Here is a 22,317-nt window from a genome sequence, read left to right on the forward strand (position 1 = left end):
CTCTGTAACACGCAGAGGAAGAAGTTTCTTGTGATGCCAGCATGGTGGACATTTTGACAAGGCTACCTACTTATGATCATATTATTTCACAAGTCGGAGCCAATTGTTCGTGTTATTGTTATTTGCCTTGCTCACTGTCATCTAGGCTTCTCTCGATAACAACTCAACTTTTGATTTTTAATTTCTTTTTTAGCATATTGTTGACGGCAACAAAAATACGGCTTGTCTATACTAGACTCGAGTGTTTTGGAGCCCAAACACTCGATTTTTGGCTCGTCAAATCCCCCTTCTTGATCCGTAGCCACCGCGACGAGAAGCAATCTAGATGAACATTTTGGTCTCTTTTACATCGTCCCTCCCTCCCTACTGGGGCTCATCTGGCACTTGACAGTTCGGTGGGAGCTGTCAGCAAGAAATATGTGGCTCCTCCGTAGGCCAATTATCCGAAGAGTGAACAATATGTAGTTCATCTAAGTGCCAAAACACCAGATGAACTAATTGTTTCAATGTTATATCTTAACAGGAAACAATTAGCTCATCTATTGTTTCATGTTATACAAGCACTCGAGGAGCTGAGCCTACTTCTTAATGTAAAGCCATCTAGTTCCTCCTAGGTTTGTCTAGTTTTTTTAATACCTTGTATAAGGATTTTGATGGAAGCTACAGAAATGACATGCCACTGTCAATAAAGATTCAAGTATTTGCTTTTTAGTTGAAGATTGTGTATTTGCTGAAAAGATGTCCATCAGAAGAGTCATCGGCCATTAGAGCATTTCAGTGGTCACATATCTCAGTTCACATACATGAGCAGGCAGTACCTGAGAGTGCCAGAGTGGTAAATCATAATTTCATTTTATTACTACCAAACACGTCATTTGTTCTAAGTTGTATAATGTGAATTGTTATACTTGCTACTAATTACCATGGCCTGGACTCAGATCCAGCGTCCTCCCTTGTTTCCGATCAGGACTGGCTGCCCTGGAAGGACCCGACCCTCACTCCTGCCAGAGCTGGGTCATCATCATCGAGGAGAGTGCTAGTTCCTGGCCAGAATGCATATTTTGCTGATGACCTCTCGTACATGCTGCCATTGGGTTGTCGCTGTAACATCCAACAAGCTCTAGTAATGAACAGTATAGACTGAAAAACAGTGAGATCTCAAAGAGCCAGCAAACATATGAATGTGTGATTGGGGAAGAGCGGTCAGTTCACATCTCAAGATTACATTCAAAACAAGTGTAAATGCTGCATTCTGCAGATAGGACCGTTCCGTTCCGTTCTGTACAGACCCGGCAAGATGCGCAAACGAGATGAGAGAACTAACCACTAAGGTTAGCATGTAGGAGGCAGTGGAAGTGGTGCATCGCCATCTCCACGGAAGGTGCGTATCTACCAACGCCATAAGCCGGCGATTCCAGGCCCCGCTGAACTCCCTCACAGAGTGCAATGTCTTCCATCTGCAGGTGAAACATACTATTGTCAAGCAACAACATTGAAATGTCTACACTCTACTGCTGGTGCATATTATTGCAAACGCTGCTATGTTACACACATGGACTGCTTGCTAATGGTGCTGCAGGTCTACAAGAAACTAGTTCACGATTGCTCACTGCCGTGATATAGCAATGAATCGATGCATGGTGGATACTTAAATAAAAGGTCTGCGGCACAATCGTATTGATGATATGTTGCACATGCCAGCATAGTGGCAAAATGTAGCAAAATCCAGATAGAGACAGAACATAATGCTATTGCCTACCGCTACCTCACCCAGAGCGACTTTCATAAGAGCAGGAAATACATATGGCAACTACTCAATCAAGGTATTGCCATTAACCATGCAATATACACTGCTATAGGTATAGGTTCGAGTATACAACGAGACATATAAACTCTCGTCTGTTCATTGGATAATATTAACACAAAAGTCACAAGCATTAGTGTTTTGGTTATGTACCTGTATTTGCTCACTGTCTTTTAGGCTTCCCTCGATAAAATTCTGGTCATCCTGCACATTCAATATGGGCAAGTCAACTGCAGAAGTTTTCAGATGGAACCTTTAGTAGTCCATGAGGATAACATTGGCAAAGTTAGCAAGTTCATATAGACAACTAATTGACCAAAAGTGGCAGATCAGCTAACACTATGTTTTACTACTTCACAAGTTGAAATCAGCCAATTATATTACGGAGTCAAAAGATGTTGCTACCCAAAGGAATGGAGCTCTTTAAAACAATCTCATTTTATCAAGCAAGAGCAAGAAACAACCCCTGTGTGTAACAAAAAGAATCTCATGTTAGCAATCCAAACTACTATCATATTGACGAGCCACCTGAGATTCGTCAAAGACCCCATATGGCTGCATTAGTATGTGGTATGTATTGCAAGAACATAGATTGATACATGAGCTCAAGAAAATGGAATATACCAGCATAGACTCGTCGAGAAAATAATCAAATACCACCTTACACCTGGTTGAATCCAATGGGACAGCTAGATTAGTGTCCATCCATGGACCATACCTGAAAATTGAGAAGTTATTCACCTCTCATATGCAATAATATAATGTGAGAAAGTAGAAGATGACATGTCCTCAAAGATGATTACCTGTTGATCATGAAGTTTGGATAAACAAAGGCATAGAGAGCTTTTGTCCCTAAGCGATCAAAGTCGTCTGGTTCTGCTGGTGCACTTTCACATCTTTGAACACTGACTCTTTCATATGCCTGCGAGAAATGAATAGGTGGTAATTAGCTATCCATCTTAAATGAGAACAGAAATTGAAGTTCTAAGCAAATATAAACCATTACTTCACTTTAGTAGCATTGGTATCAGATGTGAAAATAGATGAAATGAACAAAGACAAAATGAAATTGGTACCTTCAACAAAATACAGCCTGAGTAAAAGAATAGTACTCAAACAAATTATGCAAACATTGGCCTACTCAGGCCCCTCAATTTGCACCAAGTCACTAATACCTAAACAAAATTTTATCAAGGAAACATCTGCAGAAGGAAAGGAGGTTTACGGACAGTACAAGTGTTTCATAGGATTGAAGCTGCAGACCAGATGCAAGAGCCCCATGTGCATATGGAACATGATATCCACCATCTAGATAATTATCACAAAAGACCTGTGGTAAGAAATATACAATACTTAAAGGCATATGTTCAAGAGAAAATCATTGCATTTCAGAGTTATATGATCAAAATGTAAGCCATGACAGTTTATCAACAATGGACCTTCCAGTTACAGTTGATAATATATTCTCGCCTGCAAATGTGAGGCAGTGAAGTGTCAATGCCATTTGTAATCAACAGATCAGAAGCACTACCCAGCCATTCATCTCCAACTACATCATCAACATTATCTTCAGTGGACTCATCATCAAATCTGGCTAACACAAAAGGTCCCCAGGTAGCCACTTTAATTGGTATGAGACCAAAATCCTGTTCTCAAACATAAGCATGAGCTGCAGTTGTTGGGTTGACAAGCATATAGGCTAAAGAAAGAAATTGGGTTATACATATTCTTATTAATTTCGTTCAAAAGAAATATATACATTCTTATTGAAGTTCTTGATTCCTGATATTCTTGTAGCCTTCAGGAGGGTACCATCCAATCCATATGTCCAACCCTGTGAGAATGGCATTGATACAGTCTCACACAAAATGATCGAAATAGATAAAACTAGGCAGAGATTAATATGATTTCTACAGCTTAGCATCTACCTGCTGCTTTACCGCACCCAGTTCAGACAATCATTCAAATAAACATAATTATGAACTAAATGATGCTTTGTTGTTTGGTTATTTCTGGATTGTGTCCACACAACTACCAAAAAGATGGGAGTCCAATTATGAGTTGTCACAGAAACCAAGGTTAGAAACCCCATTAAAGACCTGTGGAATTTTCTTCTCTTATATTAGCATTTTAAAGAACCTAGTATCATGTGTATTCATCCCATGATATTTCAAAGTTATCTGGCTACAGTTCCTGTCTCAAAAATCGATGACTGAAGCATCCATACCATATGGCTATCTTAGGACACTGAAAAAAGAATTATGATATAAGCACAGAACCCTTAGAATGTACCATCTCTAGAGGGCTTTTGTTAAGGAACTCACATGATAAGGGCACTGGAAGCAAGTCTTCTGACCACTTCCGCATGCAAGGAGAGAGGCATGATGGCGACACACATTGTGAAAAGCATGAAGTTTGCCATTTGCATCTCGACATATGACAAATTCTACATTTCCCAGTCTGTTGCAGTGTTGCTTCAGCTTGTTAGACTATTGAAGGTTAACAGTCTCCAACACAAATAAATTATCATGTTTACAAGAATTTGAAATGACAAGGCTGAAATTCACAAATTTTAAGTGTTTTCAATGTAGACTAAAAAAGTCCTCATAAAAGAAGTATAAGTCCTGTGCACCAGCCACTATAACAATAGCTGTGACTGTAACTGTACATCAACAGCAAGGTACTGACCTATGGAAAGTACTAGCAGAACTTGTTCTACCTTAAGGGAAAGAAAATAATGGATAGCTTGTATACTGCCAGTCTACAACTACCCTGTAACAGAAGCTGGTATCAATTCATTCACAAAGAACCTCCTGAAATCTATTCACATAAAATTTCAGTTTATGAACAAAGAACAAGGCACTTTATGTTCAATAGGACATCATGGTCTTTCCTCATAGTATTTCTGAGATTATGTCCAACTAAAAAATAATGAAAAAAGTGCACTTTGCCATTATTTATTTCTAGTTTGAAACTCTGTACCTAAATCTCCATGCCTTCAAATAAATCGAGTACTAGCACAGAATTAAGGGTAATTGGAATGTAATACTTGTGAAATAAACAGAATAAAAATAAGGAGAAGCCAAGTCATACTGATTCAGGCTACAGAAGCATGAAAACAATATGAAAGCACCTTCCAGTGAAGAAGTCATTTGGGTTCTTCAGTTGCCCTATGTGACCTGGAAAAGAGCATTAAAATGCAGCACCACATAAGCATCCAGGAAGGAACTATGGACACTAATAAAGGAGACATGTGAGCATGTAGCTGTAATGAACAATCTACTGAAGAAACAGTAACAAAGTGATGCGAGAAAAGCTAAGACGAAAAGATAAACCCATCCTTGCCAGTCATTGATGTACTAAGCCTGTATTCCACTGTAAAATGACGCAGACATTGCTACTCACGGCCAACCAGAGCACAAGGATCAAGTGCAAGACCAATCCAAATACCCCCTTTGTATCAACAACACCAATTTCTCAACTGTAAACGATTTGACCGGACATGCCCTGCACTGAAATGGGTCTAACGGACGGCCTTTCCCATACCCTGATTGAACAGTGAGTCCCACTCTCTCAGTCGCATCCATTGGTGGAATGGATCAAGGAAGGCAGCTGAAATCAAATATACCAATGGCGAGTTCTAGAAACGATCGACATAAGCTACACTGCAACACGCAGCTAGCAACAAATCCTAAAACCTAGAAGGAAATTCCAAAGGGAGGTCGATCGGGCCGTGGTGGGTGAAAAAACCCAAGCCTGCGTACCAACGGCCTGCCACCCGCGGAGGAAGACGCGGTCGAGCTCGAGCCGGAGGAAGTCCGGGTCGGTGTACCACCCGCTCGGCGGCGTCACCGCGGAGGCCAGCGGGACCGCCGGGTCGAACTCCATCACGAGCCGCCGCGCGGTCTCGGCCGCGGCGGCGACGCGGGAAGGCGCGGCGGCGCTGCAGTGCCCGGGGCGAGCGGATTTGGCGGAAGCGGAGGAGAAGGCAGCCAGGGATCGCGCAGCTGTCGCCATCGCCGTCGCCGGCCTGCGTCGGAACTTGGGAGTGGGTGAGCAACCGTGTGTGCTCCGCTCGCGTTGCTCTTGTCGCTCGCCGCTGGCGTTAGAGGCAAAAATCCAAAATTAGATAGCATACGTGACCGTATTTATCGAAATAGATAATATATCAGCGTATTTACAATTTTAACATCTATATTTGATATAACATGTACTGAATATAGTACTGTAGCTTATATTCGAAAATACTTACTCTGAAATGAAAGTACCGCGCATAAACAGTAACAGCCGTGCGTTTGAATTTCATTTTCCCTCTTTTTCACAACGACGGTCTTCTGTTACTCCAAAAATGTTAAAACTTTTTTTACATATTCCATAATACATGTGCAACCCATTTTAATTAGATTCACCGAAAAATACTATATATATTTAAAATTAAAATTCTTCAAAAAAGACTACTTTTATAAATTGTAATAATTGTTAGTGTCTCAAATAAATTCCAACAAATCAAGGAAAATTTACTAATATTCTTATTATGTGATGGACTAATTTCTAAAATTATTTTCAGACCTATTTTATATGATGAAAAAGTGAGTTACTTTGTAATGCTTTATTTACATGAAATGATAAAAATGCATATAAGTGAAGCATTACAAAGGAACTCACTTTTCAATCATATAAACTAGGGTTGAAAATAATTTTAGAAATTAGTCCATAACATAATAAGAATATTAGTAAATTTTTTTAAATTTTTTGGAATTTATTTGAGACACTAACAATTATTACAAGTTATAAAAGTAGTCTTTTTTTTTGGAGAATTTTAGTTTTAAATATACAAAGGATTTTTCGGTGAATCCAATTAAAATAGGTTGCACATGGATTATGGAATATGTAAAAAACGTTTTAACATTTTTGGAGTAACAGAAGACCACCATTTTGAAAAAGAGGGAAAACGAAATTCAAATGCACTGCAGGTACTGTTCATGCACGTTCATTTCGGAGTATGGTGTGCCGAAAATGGCACTGTAGCACTGTATTTGGTATACGGTGTGCCGAATACGGTGCTACAGTGTCATTTTCGGTATATCGTGTGCCGAATATGGTGCTACAGTGCCATATTCGACCCACCGTGTACCAAATATGGGCTATAGTACCATATTCGGTACACGGTGTGCCGAATATGAATGCTAAAATTGTAAATACGCTGATATATTATCTATTTCGGTAAATACGGTCACGTATGTTATCTAATTTTGAATTTTTGCTGGCGTTAGAGCATCCCACCCCTATTCCATTTATTTCGTTCGCCTCGTAATTCCTCTCTTCATTTTCATTTCTTTTATTCTCTTATCTTCAATAGTATCCCTTCAAATATATTTATAAAGATAAAAAAGAGAATCTCGTACTGAAGAAAATAACATTAGGAATATATTCGTGACGAGAAACGTAAAAAGAAACCGTTATAGCGCTAAAAAGAACGAAAATCACTTAGGGGTTGTTTGGTAGAGCTCTGATTCTGTGGTGAGAGTGATTCTGTGGTGGAAGTAGGGTGAAAGTGATTCTGTGGTGGAAGTGATTCTATTTGTAAAATCGTTTAGTATGCTAGTGGTGGAAGTGATTCCTGAGAGAATATTATGTTGAAATCGAGGAGAATCAGCTGGGAATTAGGTGTAAGCTAGATTTTTCAGCTCCCACTTCACAATACAAATCGTGAAGTGATTCCCGTGTGAAATCCGCTCCCAGACAGAACGTTTGGCAGCGCGGGAGCTGATTCCCGCGCGGAATCACTCCACAGAGCGCTACCAAACAAGACCTTAATAAAATGATTCTCATCCGTAAAGAGAATCCCTTAGATGCTCTTAGCGAGATCCGCGTTGCCCCCAAGTCTAATCGAACCTTGTGCTCACAGCTGTATTATCATGGCATGAGCTCAACAGTTTTGGGTCGGCTGGTAATAAGGAGATGATTTTGAAATGTACCCTTCGAAGATGCCGTAGCGTCACACGTCATCGCCATGATACTCCGGTTGGGCCACGACCACGCGCGAGGTGTCATGTAGCGGAGAGGTCGCCACACAGCACACGCACACCAATACATCCTAAACCTACGACCCTACGCGGACACATCACAATCAAGATTTATTTTTGGGAGTAGGTAAGTGTTTTTGCGTTACAATAAAAATATAAATATTAGACGTGATAACATTAAGTATAAACTTCAAGTATGTAGATGTAGATACGTTATGAGAATGTCACTGAATGAATACGTCATGAGTAATACCGTAGTTTGATTTAAGATAGGATTCGAAAAGGGTGGAGTAGATTATCCACAAATTTTCTTCATGATTTATTTATTTATTTTATTAGTAAAACATGCCTCATATCTGTAGTCGGTAATGAGGTGGGGAGGCTGGAGTACAATAATGTATTAAAAAATAAATAAATTATTCAAATTTTAGAGATTTTATTAGATGAAAAAAGAGTAAGAAAAAAAGATGATGTTGAAACCAACACATGTTTTATATAATAAAGATATATTCCCTCCGTTCTAACTTATTAACTGATTAAACCATACTTAAATTAACATAAAGGTAAACAAGCTTAAGACAACTAATCTCTTCTTAATCTCCTCTTTACTGGAGCTGAAACCAATCTCTTCTTAATCTCCTCAAATGCTCCAGTCTGTTCAGGTTCCCAAGAGAAGGCATTCTTCTTCAGCATATCATGAAGTGGTCTACAAATTATCCTAAAATGGTCAACAAATCATCTATAGTATCCAGCTAGACCCAAATATCCTCTAAGTTGGTTTATATTCTTGGGAATTGGCCAATTTTATACTACCTCAACCTGAATTTAATCAGTTAATAATATAGTTCCATCAATGACATGTCCTAGATACTCTATTTGCCTAACTATAAATACACATTTACTCATTTTGGCTAATAGCTTGTTGTCTAACAGTACTTGCAGGACCACCCTCAAGTGCTTTAGATGCTCTTTTAGAGATTGACTATATATTAGTATATCATCAAAGAAAATGAGCACAAAAATATGTAAATACTGAGTTCATCGTAACTTGAAAAGTGGCAGAGGCATTAGGTAGCCTAAATGGCATGAATAGAAATTCATAATGACCTAAATGAGCACTAAAAGTAGTTTTTTTCAATATCTTTATCATCCATAAGGATTTGATAGAAGCTTGCCCTCAAGTTCATTTTAGAGAAGTATCTGGCACCATAAAGCTCATCAAAGAGATCATCCACCACTTGTGTTGGATATTTGTTATTAATTGTTTGTTCATTTAGCTATCTGTAATCAATGCAAAACCTCCATAGACTAACCTTTTTCTAGCTAAGATAGAAGGTGATGAATATGGACTTCCGCTTGGTCTTATGAATCATTGTTGCAACATTTGTTTTACCAACCTTTCTACCTCATCCTTTTGAAAGTATGGCATTCTACATGGCCTGATGTTAGGTGAAGTGCTGCCATGTTTTAGGTGGATGGAATGAGCATAATTTCTCCTTGGGGGCAGACTGCTGGGTTCAAGGAATATATCTGAATATTCATCCAATAATTCTTTGATTTTAGCCACAATTTCCTAGTCAAGAGGGTTTTCAGATGCCACCATCTTCATCTGCAGGATGTAACCTGTGACTCCCTTGGAGAAAAGTTTTTCCAACTTTGGGCTGTCAACGGACTCAGACCACTCTCGGTATGATGGTCATAAAAACTGTATGCTTCTTGCCTTCATAGTTTATAATCTATCTCCTTGTCCTCAAGTCCATCTCTACGAGACTGTGCTGATATATCTACTCACACCCTAAGATGATATCATAGTTGTTTAGGCCCAATAATTGAAAAGTGTCACTGAAGTGTTCCTTGTCTATCTGATATGAGCAAAGACTAGTGTGTCCACTAGTTTGCAACTGACCTCCTCCAGCTATTTTTACATATTGCAGCTGGGTGAGCTGGAATGTGCATTTGGCCTTGCCAGCAAAGGTAACATCAATAAAATTGTGGGTGCTACCATTGTCGATTAAGGTTGTGGCTCTTTTTCCACCAAGTATGATTACCAGACAAAATATGGCTATAATCCTTAACTCATCCACTGCTTGTTGTGAAATTTGCATTAGTTGGAAAGCCTGCTATGTTGGTCCATCAGTATTAGGAGGTTGTTGTTCATCCAATTCACCTTTATAACACTGCCCTTCTTCGTGATCTATTGCCATGGCATGACTAAAAGCTTGGTAGAATTTACACTTAAGTTTATGCTTAGAAGTCCATGGTGCTGAGCATTTCCAGCAAGTTCCCAACTCTCTAGGCCTAACATTGATATTTGGTAACTTCTCAAATTTCTAGTTTTCATCAACTTTCCCTACTGAATTGTTAAAGCTAGCTACCTTCTGTGGAGCAGTAGTATTTACAGTAGCCTTGTTAGCAGAATAGCTTAAGGCGGTTACTTGTTCCTACTGAAGGTAGCCCTCTCCAGGTCCTTTGCAATAACATAGGCTTCATCCAAAGTTTATGGTCCATGTGGTTTAAGGTAGTGCTTGATTTGATCCTTCAATCCTTTAACAAACATTTGATGTAATAGTCTTCCAATAGGCTAGGATGCTATCTCTGTATATTACCCATTAGCTCTTCAAACCAATCAATATAATTTGAAACACTGGTTTCTTGGGTTAGTGAGTGAAAGTTCTTCACAATATCATACATCCCACACTCAGCAAAACGGTTACAAACCATTATGCAAAATTAATTCCATTTAACTTGCTTAGAAGATAGTCTCAATCCATTCCACCTGTGCTCAGCATGGCCAAAACAATTAATTGTGACTATAGATACCCACATCCTACTGGGATTGTAGCAAGCTCAAAATATTTCACACTACTTGGTTCATCCAATTGGGCTGTCGCCACTGAATGTTGGAAAATCAAGCTTAGGCCTAGCAATGGATAAGCTGGAGCTATTCTCTCGTCCTCTCATTCCCCACTTGTCCTGATTGAAACCAATTCTAGCAGTGTTATGTGTTCTAGAATAGGGTGGTACATATGTGGGTTGGGAGTAATATCTACCTTGTGTGGGTTGGTACAAATGTGAGATCCTATCAACAACATACTCATTTTCTAGTGTATGAGAATTGTTCTTCTTAGGCAATTCAATGTAAACCACACCAAAAGAGGTATTGTGAAGAGAAGTTGTTTGACCGACAAAATTTGAGTTACCTTTAGGATGAGGCTTGTCAATCTTCTCTTCCATGATTGCCTTGCTCAACTCCTTTTCTACCTCCTCACTCAGTGATATGACCACCTCCTGTTCAGAACCTTTGGCCATAGCTTGAGTTCCACGAGCGATCTCCATCAACGTGGCCTGAATTGCACCGAGCTGATCCTGCATATGGGTCAAATGCACCTCGACATTGCTCACGCGGGATTACAAATCCAGAACCTCCTCCTGAACTACCTCCGCCAACCTAATGCTTGACCCGTCAAGATCCTCCAGGGTATTGTGAGGAACCGTCTAAATAGTATTCTAACTAATCATCAGGAGGATCATTATTCATGATCACAACCTCGACGATTAACCAGAATACCATTCCGGTAGTCCCGGCACGTGTTTTGTGCCCAGGATCGGAACACATGCCTTCCAACTCAAATATCACAACACAGTTTAATAGAGAGCAAATAATTAAACTGGATTACAATTATTAAGCATGCAACTGCTTCCACAATTTACAACAAAAGAGGAACAACAACAACTACGCAGCGGAAGATAAACCTATACAACAAAAGAGTATGGAGCCGTATGCCCTTAGGCTCCATACCAAAAGCGCCGGAGTTCGGAGCAGAAGGTGCTACTCCTGCCCGCCACCCTGATCGGCAGGCACAAAGTAGCCGAACACCGCCTCTTCCTCGCCAACCTGAGAACCTGAAAACAACTTAAGGGCAGCACCCCTTAGTACGAAGGTACTAGCAAGTCTTACACAGTATGAGTATATATATTCTCGACTCCAAGGATCATGCATTTAAAGCTGTAGCAAGGATTAAGACATGTTTAAGTTCATTAAGCGGTAAGCAACCTAGACTCTAGGTGTAAGCAACTGACTTAACCAACCACCGACTCAAACTCTGCCAACCAACTGACCACATCAGATATGTAAACAACAAGTGTATAAAAGTAAGCCCTTACCACCAAATCACCGACCACATACCGACCAAACCACCCAAATCCAACCATGCCACAACCCACATCGAAACTCTACGACCAAACATGGTCGCTCGGTGGAGATAAGCGATAGCGATGCTCATGACCGAGAGCGCGGCAGTTCGAACTGATTATACACCCTGCAGGGGGATACTCCTGGACCCACACGACACAGGGACCATACGGCTTGTGCCACCCGCTAAGATGCACACAAGGGGGTACCCGTGACAACCTTTCCCAACCAGGCCCAACCATGTGGATCAACCATAGCTCGGCACGGCGGTATTAGAACTACTCCCCGAGCAAACTAATACCGCTAAAAGCCCGGACTCAAACCGGACTCATACCGTCTATGACGAGGCCCACATGACCACGTCTGCGAAGGTAATCGGCTCGCCTACCATTATATCAGCATGTGGTGAGTAAGGTAAGTGCTAAAGCCGACTACACCGATGATCGGTGCTTAACCGGTGCAAGCGGTCTACGGTGTCCGGGTTCCCTCCCCGAACTGCCTGAGGACTCCTCGTGAGCAGATGACACCCCTAACACCGCCCACACCTCGTCTCAACTCACCACTCACCAAACCGACTCATCCTCAACACAACCACAAGTGTGAACAAGTAATAAGCCCTAGGCTCGCGACAACGGTGGACGCCGTCGTCGACTTCTACCGGAAAGCCTAAGTACCACTAAGCATAGCGAACTATCATTAGACCTCGACGACACCACTAGGCTCCTAGGAACAACACATGACACGTGACCAAAATGGGATAATGCATCGGCATAGGTTCTACCCAACTCGGTACCCGACACATGCAATGTATACATAAGCGTAGATAACATATTAAATTTTTAAGTAGACACGGTGCAATATGAACGATGCTTGCCTTGCTGCCCTAGCTGCTGCTCACAGCTACCCGAGTCACAATCACCACTGCGGGAACCTCCGGGGACAGCCTCGTTCGCCTCGTTCGCCGGGTCGAAGTTCCCTAAAAGAATCACGCATGCAATGTAATGAATATGAATGACATGTAATGAAAGATGCTTCACTGTAAGACAACAGTGGAGATGCAATGCACTTATGCCATGAGTTAAAAGCCTTAAGGATTTCCTTATCTGAACTACTGTTTAGCATTTAACAACTTCCTAGATGGATTAAGCTAAACTCTAAGCTTAAGTCTAAAAGAAAACTAACTATACTTAACACGAGGGTAACTCTTCTAAGTGAATAGGGAACCCACTAATAGAATTTACACAACTCGATTTATGGACCAACCAAATATGAAAGGCTTAAAAATTAAAACCATTTTGACAACTCATTAATCCTCAGTAAGCATTTCATAAACCCTAGCACTTTTAAAGAACATGGCATAATTTAACAAGATTGACAAAATTGGATTTACCAATTTTGGACTTCTCAAAAATTGTTTAAGAATTATTGAAGATTAAACACATTTCATTAATTGAACAAATTTAATTATACATTTCACAACACCTAGTATTTTTCATGTGCAGAGTATGACAATACAAGGCCAACAAAATTAGATTCATCAATTTTGGAAATACCAAACTTTAACTATGAATTATCAAAGCCTAGACATATTTCATTAACTCAATAATTCACAGCACACATTTCATGGCTACTGGTATTTTTAATGGATATATCATGTTACAACAAAACCAACAAAATTGGTTTCATGAATTTTGGAGCTCTACAAAATTTCCTATGCATTTTTCAAGTTTTCAGCCGATTTATCAACTCAACAGATATTCATTTCGCAATTTCCGATTTTCTCTAATATTCAAATGGGCCCACACCTTTTTCTACCGGCACCGTTCCAGCCCCAGTTACTGACCGGTGGGGCCGGCTCCCTTGACCGAAGTCAAAATCGGCCATGGCAGCTGCGCGCGCGCAAATGGAGGACGGCCGGTGGCCCTTGCGGTGGCTGCCGGCGGCGAGCGGCAGCCTGCACGGCTCGGCCGAGGGCGAAAACGGCACTAGCGCGAGCACGCGGTCACGGTGGGGGCACACGTCGACGCCGGCGACGGCCGGAGCACGGCGAGCGGCGGCGAGGGGCAAAACTAGCACGGCGGCGGCACAGCTTTGACACGCCGACGGCGAACGGCGACGCAATAAGCCCGGCCGAGCACACCAATACGTTCTACGCGAGCGCGTAGAGCTAACGGCGCGCTTCCCGACCGACGAGCTCGATGGCGGCCCGACCGGCGGCGTGCGTGGGGAGGCGGCGGCGACTCAACCACCGCGGAACACCGCGCCGGCGACGGGACAGAAAGAAGACGGCGCGCGCATAAGGCGTACAGGAGTATGGGGAAGCTCACCGTGCAGCGGTTTAGGCTGGCGAGGCTGTAGAATAGCGGGGCGACGGAGGACGGCGGAGCTCGGCTGCCGCCGTTGGGGAAGAAGGTGCGGGCTGCTCCAACCCGTGCGGGAAACGACCGGGGAAGGAGGGGAAACGGCGGAGGAGGGCCTTGGCGACCTCCCTCTGTGCTCTACCTTGCTCGGGCTCGGCGGAAAACGCCGGCGGCGCGGTGATTTGGCCGGCGGCCAGTGCGTGTAAGCGTGCTCTGCGCTTTGCTTTCCGGCCGCGCGAGAGAAGGAGCAGAGAGAGAGAGAGAGAAGAGGGCGGGGAGGGGAAGATAAGGACACGGCGCCGTGTCTGGGCTTCCGGCAACGTGGCCTGGCCACCGAAGTCAACAAAGGCGGCCGCCGCTTGCTCTGTGAGAGCGGGAGAAGGGGGAGCAGAGCCGTGTGCGTGCGAAGGGGATGACAGGCGGGGCCGATGAACAGTAACCGGCCGGCAAAAAAATATCTTCACCACTTTGGTTATCAAGGTGGAGGTCTTACTGTGGTCTAAAATTTGTGGAACAAATTTTGTTGGCTTCTATAAATCATGAACAATCCATTTTACCTTGTTTGACTCAAAAAGCTTGCACCAAATTCAAATGAAAATTCTCCAAAGAGACAAGCTTTTCTAACTTGTGTTGATTTTTATGCCTATAAAATAATCCCCAAAAATTTGGAAAAATTCATTTATATTCTCCTCCAGGCATCTACTAATTTCTAAAATTGTCACCGGCCCTATGTTCCATAGAATTTTTAGGAGATGCTTCACAACGCATCAGTTAAACCCAGTTCAATTAAATTCGGTTTAATCCACACTGCAAGTCTATGTGGCTCAAAATGAAAACAAATGATGCTCATTAGTACTTAATTACGTGTTTAGAAACTCTGGGCCGTGACAGGTATTCACACCAGAGGCTAAAGTCGCTACTAGTGCAGCAGCTGCTGCTGCAATCTTGGTGTTGCGGATCATTGCCTCCAATTCGAGTGAATTGGTTTGGAATCAAATTTCGCCCCACAAGTCCACATGAAAGGTCTACCGTCACCTGGATTGAGAATCGCTCGAGGGATTTTACGTCTCTACGAGACGAACAACCCAAGTCTGAACTCAATCCGCCTCCCACTTCATTGCAAACTCTAGATCGATTCAGGCTCCCTGAATTTTATGCTCGAATAGAGCAACCCTCACTGGCGATCGATCTCGTCGCTAATCACGCCGAGAATCTAAAGCTATGATACCGATTTATCACGATCGAACAGAATTTCGAGCGTAACAAGCAAATGCATAGAGAAGTCACAGAAGAATTCTGGGGAGAAAAGATGAACCGAAGCTGTTCACCCGTTGTTCATCTTAGTTTTTCTAGAAGATTCTTTTACAAAACGTGATACCCTTTCCTACCAACCTAACTGGTACTTATCCGGTCCGGTTACAACTCTGATTAACCGATTAAACCACACTTGAATTAACAGAAAGGTAAACAAGCTTAAGACAGCTAAAACTGAATTAATGTTCCTAGTCTGACAATTACTATGGTGCGCGCGGGAACGAGCTAAGATAGCTCAGTGACCGTCGATCTCCGCTCCAAGAGGTATCTCGCGATCCTAGCCGTCCAGATTGTCAGCATCAGCTGAGGTTGTGACATTCCCGCACCGAAGGGGCAAGTTCAAAGAAGCAAATTCTATAAGAAAGACCATCGTAAGACTTTATCCATATTATTTATTTTATGATTCAATAACTGAGTTAAAAAGAAGAGAGTGAATAAATAGTAGATACATATCATCACATATGAGTACAGATCTTATAAAATTTACTTCCCACTTTCACCAGCGCCGCCACGGTATACCTCTCCACTTGTGCGTACGTGCACGCCGTGCTGCAGGCGACCACTGACCGCGCGCGGATATGGCTCTCTACGCGACCGTCGGTCTGGTACGGAGAATTCTCTCGATCCGTCTCGGCTGCTACCTCTCTCCACGACACATCCACGCGCAGGGAGCCAGAGAGGAGGCTATCTCAGCTCCGGTGTCTCCGCCGCCGACGACCACACGAGCGCGTGTTCTGGTGAAGGATCGCGTCGGAGGGGAGACAAACGGCGAGGCCGTCTCACGCGAAAGATGTGCGTTGGATAGGGGAACGAGAAGCGAAAGCGAAACGCGGCGACGACGTTGAATTCGCAGCGCCATCGCATCCGTCGTACGAGCAGAAAAATATTAATCTTCCCAAGAGAAAAAATGAAAAATATTAATTAACCAATCGATTAGTATTTAATTATTGTTATTATAAGTGGCAACGAGTGAGCCCGGCAACGGATAAGTTCGGCCAGCACGACACATAAGGTGCATGCAGTGGTCGTTTCTCCACGACGTGACACCTTTTCTTTCGCACGGTTCTCATGCATCATCCTCTGCCTATCTCTTCCCGAAAGCTTATCCTCCCAAACCACTTTTGACGAACCTCGTCTCCCTCTCTCTCTCACATCCCTTTCTCTCTCCCTCTCCCTCCCTCCCTCCCGTCAGTCGCTCTCTACGCGTCACACTTCTGCGCAGGATCATCTCTAAGCATCCATCGATAAGTAAATGTCAAGAGACTGTTCATCCCTGACAATACATCTATAATATCCAGTGATTTGTTGAAACTGATCCCAACCTTTGAGTATGAGCTGGCCTGCATCTCAACTTTCGGGAAAGGCACGGTACAGACACAGTCTATCCGTCTCTCTTTCGAGTAATCCTTATTCATCTATTAATTCTGTCTACATAATTTATTTATATGTCTATCTCTCATATTATATTTATACATCTGTTAATTCTATTCTATATCTATAATTTTTTTAACTATAACTCTATACCTCTAGTATGGATACCAACATAAATAAATAAGATATATCTATAATTTTTAAGAAATAACTCTAAAAAATACGGATGTAAATAAATAATCCTAATAAGTAAGAAGGCACCAACATACATGGGTTGGTCTTGCTCTTTAGCAAAAGGCATCGAGCTAATGCACACGATGACACGAGGTGGTTACAAGTGTAAGTAGTACTAAGAATAGTATAAGCACTGGATCAAGAGCAGATTAGGATTGAAGGAGACGTGTTTAGATGATCTGCACGCCTTTGTGGTGTTCAAAAAAGTTAGCTTGATTAGCTCTCTCCAATGAGATCATTACAGCGGGCACTAGCTGTGGTATAATAATAATACTCCACTCCATGTTTGGTGCTCTCTCTTGGAGGTCAACGCAATGCAAAGCTGCTGACAGTGTTTGATTGCAGGTAGCTAAAAGAAGAAAGAAAGAAAGAAACGCCTAGCTCTAGGTTATCGATCATGGTTGATGAGTTGAGATCCCAAACTATTACAAAGGATCAATTCATCTTGTGATTCCTCGATCATTTCTAGTATCAATCGTCGTCCATTCTTCAGCCACTGCCGGCGCCCTCGTTGATGCCGTTCCCGGCGGGCGGCGAGAAGGACGGCAGCGCCGTGAGCGAGGTGGAGTTGACCCTCCGGATGGAGCAGCACCGGAGGACCCGCCGGCGCTTGTTGAAGGGGTTCTCCGGCTTGGCGAGGTCCCTGGCGCTGGTAACCGCGGCCACCGCGTCCTGCAGGTTCGCGAACGACCGCGACCTGCCGGAGAAGAAGTTGGACAGCCCCCTCCTGCGTCCGCGCGAGCGCCGGCCACATCAGCATCGAGCAGGACGGGTGTGCGTGCGATTGATCGATGGATGCATGCATGGATACTCACTTGGTAGGGAGCGCGTCGTCCAGGGCGTCCATGCACGCGAGCGCGCCGGCCGAGTCCTTCCTCCTCTTCGCCGTCCCCCCGCTGTCCACCTCCTCCCCCTCCTCGTCCTCCTCATCGGACACCACGCCGATGGATGACCTCTCCTCGTCATCGTCCTCCTTCACCGTCTCCAGCACGAACAGCCCATGTGGCTGCCACCCGTCGCCCCGCCCCTCCTCCGCCTCCTGGTCCTGGACCACGTCCTTCCTCTTCCTCGCCCTGCCGCCGCACAGCTTACCACCGTACGCCGGCGCGGCGCCGGGCCCCACGGCCGCCACAACGGACATCGCGTCCGGCCACCGCCGTCGTCAGGGGTGCTCTCATCAATGGCGCCCGCGTGCCCCAGTGCCTCAGAGACCCATGGCCACGCGCGTCGTCCTGATAGACAGACACACCGGACGCCCAGAGAGGAAGAGAGGAGAAGAGGAGGCGCAGGTGTGGGGGTGTATATAGATAGCTAGGTGAGACTAGGCAGCCAGAGGAGAGGAGGCAGCTGAGGTAGGAGGAGGAGGAGGAGGAGACGTGGCCGACGCAGCGAGGGCGACGGGCGCACCGGACAGAGGAGGGGCATGCACACCACGCACCCGCAACACGTTTTCTACCCTAGACCTCGGAGGAAAGGTAACTCTGTAAGGGTGGATACAGAAGTTATCTGATTTATTCATCACTTTTATCTTATATATATTTATCTTTTATAATTTTCATCTATTTTGATATAAATATTAATATAATAAACGATCTTAATAGCGTATGATCGCAAAAGCTAATGAAATTTTCCCTTGCTAGACCTTCCCTTATTAGTTTTAGGACGGTCCCTTGCGCCCATACCTCTCTTGCCTAATCACACTCTTATCTGCAATCACACGCTACATGTAAATCGGATGAGGATTGTTGCACACGGAGAGATAGAGAGAGAAAGCGCGGTAAATTTTGTATTTGGAGAGCAATAGAAACGGTTGAGTGCTTGCCAACACAATCACGTCATCATTATGTTGGGAGCATTTTAGTACTGTTTTTGTTTCGGAAATATAATGACTTAAAAATTAATGGTGCTAGATGGCTAGTACATTTGGTTGTTTCCATGATTTTTCGAACAAGAAATTGCAAACAAACTTCCAGTTGTTGGAATTGATCTCTCATGCGTGAAACAAGCTGGATCAAATGGGGCGTACAGACTATACAAGTTTACAGTAGCCTCGAATGATTTGCTAATTATACAGAGCTACTCTTGTTCACCATTATTAATAGCTTCGCAGATATGTGCCTTTTTTTTCTTTCCCGGTACTTGATCAATCTAGGGCATGTTTGGTTCACGGTTTAAGAATGTCTAAGCTCGTCAAATATTTTTACCTAAGCTGTCATATTTATGGCAAATAAAATCAGCACCATATTTTAGGCTGTCTAATAGACTCTTGTCATATTTTTCTAAATCGCTGACACATATAGCCACAACAACAAAAAAATAATCTTGTTGTAGCTATGATTGCAAACCAAATGGTTACCTAAGCTGATCAAACATGTCTAACCTTAAATATAGCGAAGTGTGGCGATATCTGTCTATAAACCAAATAGGCTATGTAAGCCACAATACCCACTAATTCTGTGAGATGTCATGTATCTCTAAACAAAGGGAGTAATTCATAGAAAGTTCACTTGTACATGTAAAGGGATGGAGCTTATGCTTTTCCCTATTTGTGGGATGTGCCTTTGGATCGACGGTTTGACTGGCGGTAACATCTTTATTTCTAGAAGCTGGTTTTGTTGGTTTAATGGACGGTGTGGTGGCTGCCGATAATCTTTCAATGTATTAGATGCATTCCGATGGGACTCGGGATGTTGGATGTTGCGGCAAAAAAAGGGTTGGATCTCTTGTTGGAGACGGCTGTTTGGACTAGACTCTGACTTCGGTGGTCAGTGGGTTTCTGTTTCACGGTGCTATCACAAGTGTCGGAGGCCGAATGTCAAGAAGATGACGAAGATTATCTTGATATACTTCATTGTATTTTCTATCTATTTTAAGGTCCTTGTTGCAAATAAGGATGTACTGTACTAAAATTTTAATATAATCTAGCCCTTTTGGAAAAAAGTATATATATCCGAAAGATGAGTGTCCTCTTCTTGACAACCTCTTGTACTTATCCAATCCGATTTTACCGACACCTGAATATCCAAGAAAATAATAAGCAAGTCCATCTTGCCTCATGGTAATTATTTATGTCACTTTCGTAATCTTCTTGGAGAGGCGACCCTTACATATTTAGATTTTCCTGGCACAGCGCCTACGTGTCGCCAGATAGGATAGATTGTCCCTTGTCGAAAGTTAATGAGAACCTCTGAAGCACAAATTTGTTGTCGTTGAGACTCAAGACTACATACAGTCGAATCCTCTGTGGCGACTAATCCAGTGATTCAGAAAGGCATCAACAGTAGCTTAATCACCAGGAAAGATTATAGCATAAACGTGTCATATCTGTCCACGTACGTTGTGCCCGACCTCTGCTCCAAACTACAGTACAGGCCCACTATTCAGTCGGCAAGATCTTATACCCAAGCCCAGTGTACCCAAAAACATCCAGTTATAAAAAACTTAGTGTTGCTATTTATCCGATGTTTAAATTTAGTTTTTTTAGACGATGATATAAGCCCCACGATCTTTATCCAACGGTATTTGAAACACATTTTTTTCTTCTTTTCCGTCGCCTCCCGCCTCTTCTTCTCCAACGTGCCGGCGATAAGCTACCCTGCCTCCCACCCGTCTTCGGAGACGTCTCACTATTGGATCTGCCACGGATGTGCACCGGCACGCTAACTCAGCTTCACAAGCCATCTCCACTCGTCCCACCTCGGCACTACCCATCAATTGTCTTCCACCGTCTGCAACCGGTAGCACCCCATGCTTATCTCCTTTGTTGAGCCAACCCTCCTCCCTGGACCTCCTCTAAACCCACTGACAAAGGAAGTCTCCTAATCAATCCTGCCGGAAAGATGTCATCCCATGCCTTTTCGCAGCCCAACTGGGTTTTAGGCTACCGCGAAATGTAAGCATGTCACCTAAATTTTAGGCATATGAAATTTAGAGACGTTAAAAATTATATGTATGTGCGTCTTGAAACATTATCGTCAACATGTCTGACTCTTGATGTGAACTTTGTGCGAAAAGACTATCAGGGCTATGCAAACAAGCTAAGAGTATGTTTGGATAGGATGCGATTTTAAAATTTCTAGTTAGCTGAGAAAATAGATGTAGCTCTTAAATTTTGGCTGTTAGTTTTTATAATAAATTTTTAAATTTTGGCTGTTAGTTTTTATAATAAATTTTTAGTTTCTCACTTACTCGGAAGATAAAAAAAACTTGTTAAAATCTATCTGTCACCTTTTAGTTTATTTCAACCACAGTTATTTTCTTAGCCAACCAAAAATAAAAAAACCAAGATTAGAAATCAGTTATTTTGATAGCTTCTGGTTTTTTTTTAAAAAAAAAAGCTAGAAAAAACCTATCGAACCGGGCTGAAAAATTTTGCAGCTTGTTCTCTTTTCTTAGCATCGCGTATCTTCCGTGAGATCCTCGCAATGCGTCCTTATCTTATCCTGACGTGTAGTGTACTGAGTGTTGAGCACATAGATTAGCTGGAGTTTACTTCTCTAAAAGAATCACCGAGCGAAGACTTGATGGATTGAATTATTGACCAATAGGTCCAGTCCTAAGCTGCATGCCGTGCAAGGTGTTAGAAACTTGGAATCCAGAGTGCAGATCACAGTTGCCCTGTTGTTGTCTTTGCAGTTACCAGAACCTGCAGCACTGATCTTATCGCTTTGTTTAACTCAACCGTACAATCAAAGATTATATATTCCAATGTGCCATGATCCTTATCTGACATGTTCCAAGATCTTTATCTGACATACATACATACCGATCCAAAAGAAGGATATCAAATCGACACATCATCCCTCTAGCCAAGCTAGTCACTCTTCACCATCTTCTCATCTTATCTTCTGCAGTCACCCCACCTTGTACTAATAAAGATCGACGGCAAGCTACAGTCTGCTGTATGGTTCGAATCTCCATGATCGGAAAAAAGCTACACAGTTTGCTGCTTATCCACATTCCAAAGCAACTGATGAAAATGACACTATGAGTCGCCCTCGACTTCTCCGGCCATAC

At 42.8% G+C, this 22,317-nt stretch overlaps 2 protein-coding genes across 3 annotated transcripts; both read right to left on the minus strand.

Annotated features, from left to right (window-relative positions):
• Positions 1-1,163: 1,163 nt before the first annotated feature.
• LOC133931392 (choline monooxygenase, chloroplastic) lies at positions 1,164-5,916 on the minus strand. Of its 2 annotated transcripts, none has more exons than XM_062378265.1 (10): positions 5,569-5,916; positions 4,938-4,983; positions 4,129-4,264; positions 3,564-3,638; positions 3,244-3,450; positions 3,039-3,134; positions 2,608-2,726; positions 2,429-2,522; positions 1,958-2,008; positions 1,164-1,457 (listed from the first exon to the last, which is right to left on the minus strand). In XM_062378265.1, the coding sequence occupies exons 1-10, from the start codon at positions 5,819-5,821 to the stop codon at positions 1,320-1,322; spliced, it is 1,215 nt and encodes a 404-aa protein (XP_062234249.1). In that variant the 5' UTR covers positions 5,822-5,916; the 3' UTR covers positions 1,164-1,319. The 2 variants fall into 2 exon arrangements, with proteins under 2 accessions (XP_062234249.1, XP_062234250.1); XM_062378266.1 differs by having other exon boundaries at positions 4,898-4,983; positions 5,569-5,708.
• An 11,580-nt stretch (positions 5,917-17,496) lies between these two features.
• Positions 17,497-18,621, minus strand: LOC133883486 (protein OXIDATIVE STRESS 3 LIKE 4-like). The gene is made up of 2 exons (XM_062322827.1): positions 18,117-18,621; positions 17,497-18,028 (listed from the first exon to the last, which is right to left on the minus strand). The coding sequence occupies exons 1-2, from the start codon at positions 18,440-18,442 to the stop codon at positions 17,791-17,793; spliced, it is 564 nt and encodes a 187-aa protein (XP_062178811.1). The 5' UTR covers positions 18,443-18,621; the 3' UTR covers positions 17,497-17,790.
• Between the last annotated feature and the right edge of the window lie 3,696 nt (positions 18,622-22,317).

Source organism: Phragmites australis, chromosome 10, assembly GCF_958298935.1.
Source record: "Phragmites australis chromosome 10, lpPhrAust1.1, whole genome shotgun sequence".
Classification (NCBI taxonomy): domain Eukaryota; kingdom Viridiplantae; phylum Streptophyta; class Magnoliopsida; order Poales; family Poaceae; genus Phragmites; species Phragmites australis.

Excerpts from the sequence above, each read along its gene's own strand:
- LOC133931392 (XM_062378265.1), bottom strand. The coding sequence starts at position 5,821 with ATGGCGACAGCTGCGCGATCCCTGGCTGCCTTCTCCTCCGCTTCCGCC. Across the intron at positions 4,265-4,937 it reads AATGACTTCTTCACTGGAAG|ACTGGGAAATGTAGAATTTG; the intron begins GTGCTTTCATAT and ends ACACTGCAACAG. Across the intron at positions 1,458-1,957 it reads AAGACAGTGAGCAAATACAG|ATGGAAGACATTGCACTCTG; the intron begins GTACATAACCAA and ends TTTCACCTGCAG.
- LOC133883486 (XM_062322827.1), bottom strand. The coding sequence starts at position 18,442 with ATGTCCGTTGTGGCGGCCGTGGGGCCCGGCGCCGCGCCGGCGTACGGT. Across the intron at positions 18,029-18,116 it reads GACGACGCGCTCCCTACCAA|GAGGGGGCTGTCCAACTTCT; the intron begins GTGAGTATCCAT and ends GCGCGGACGCAG.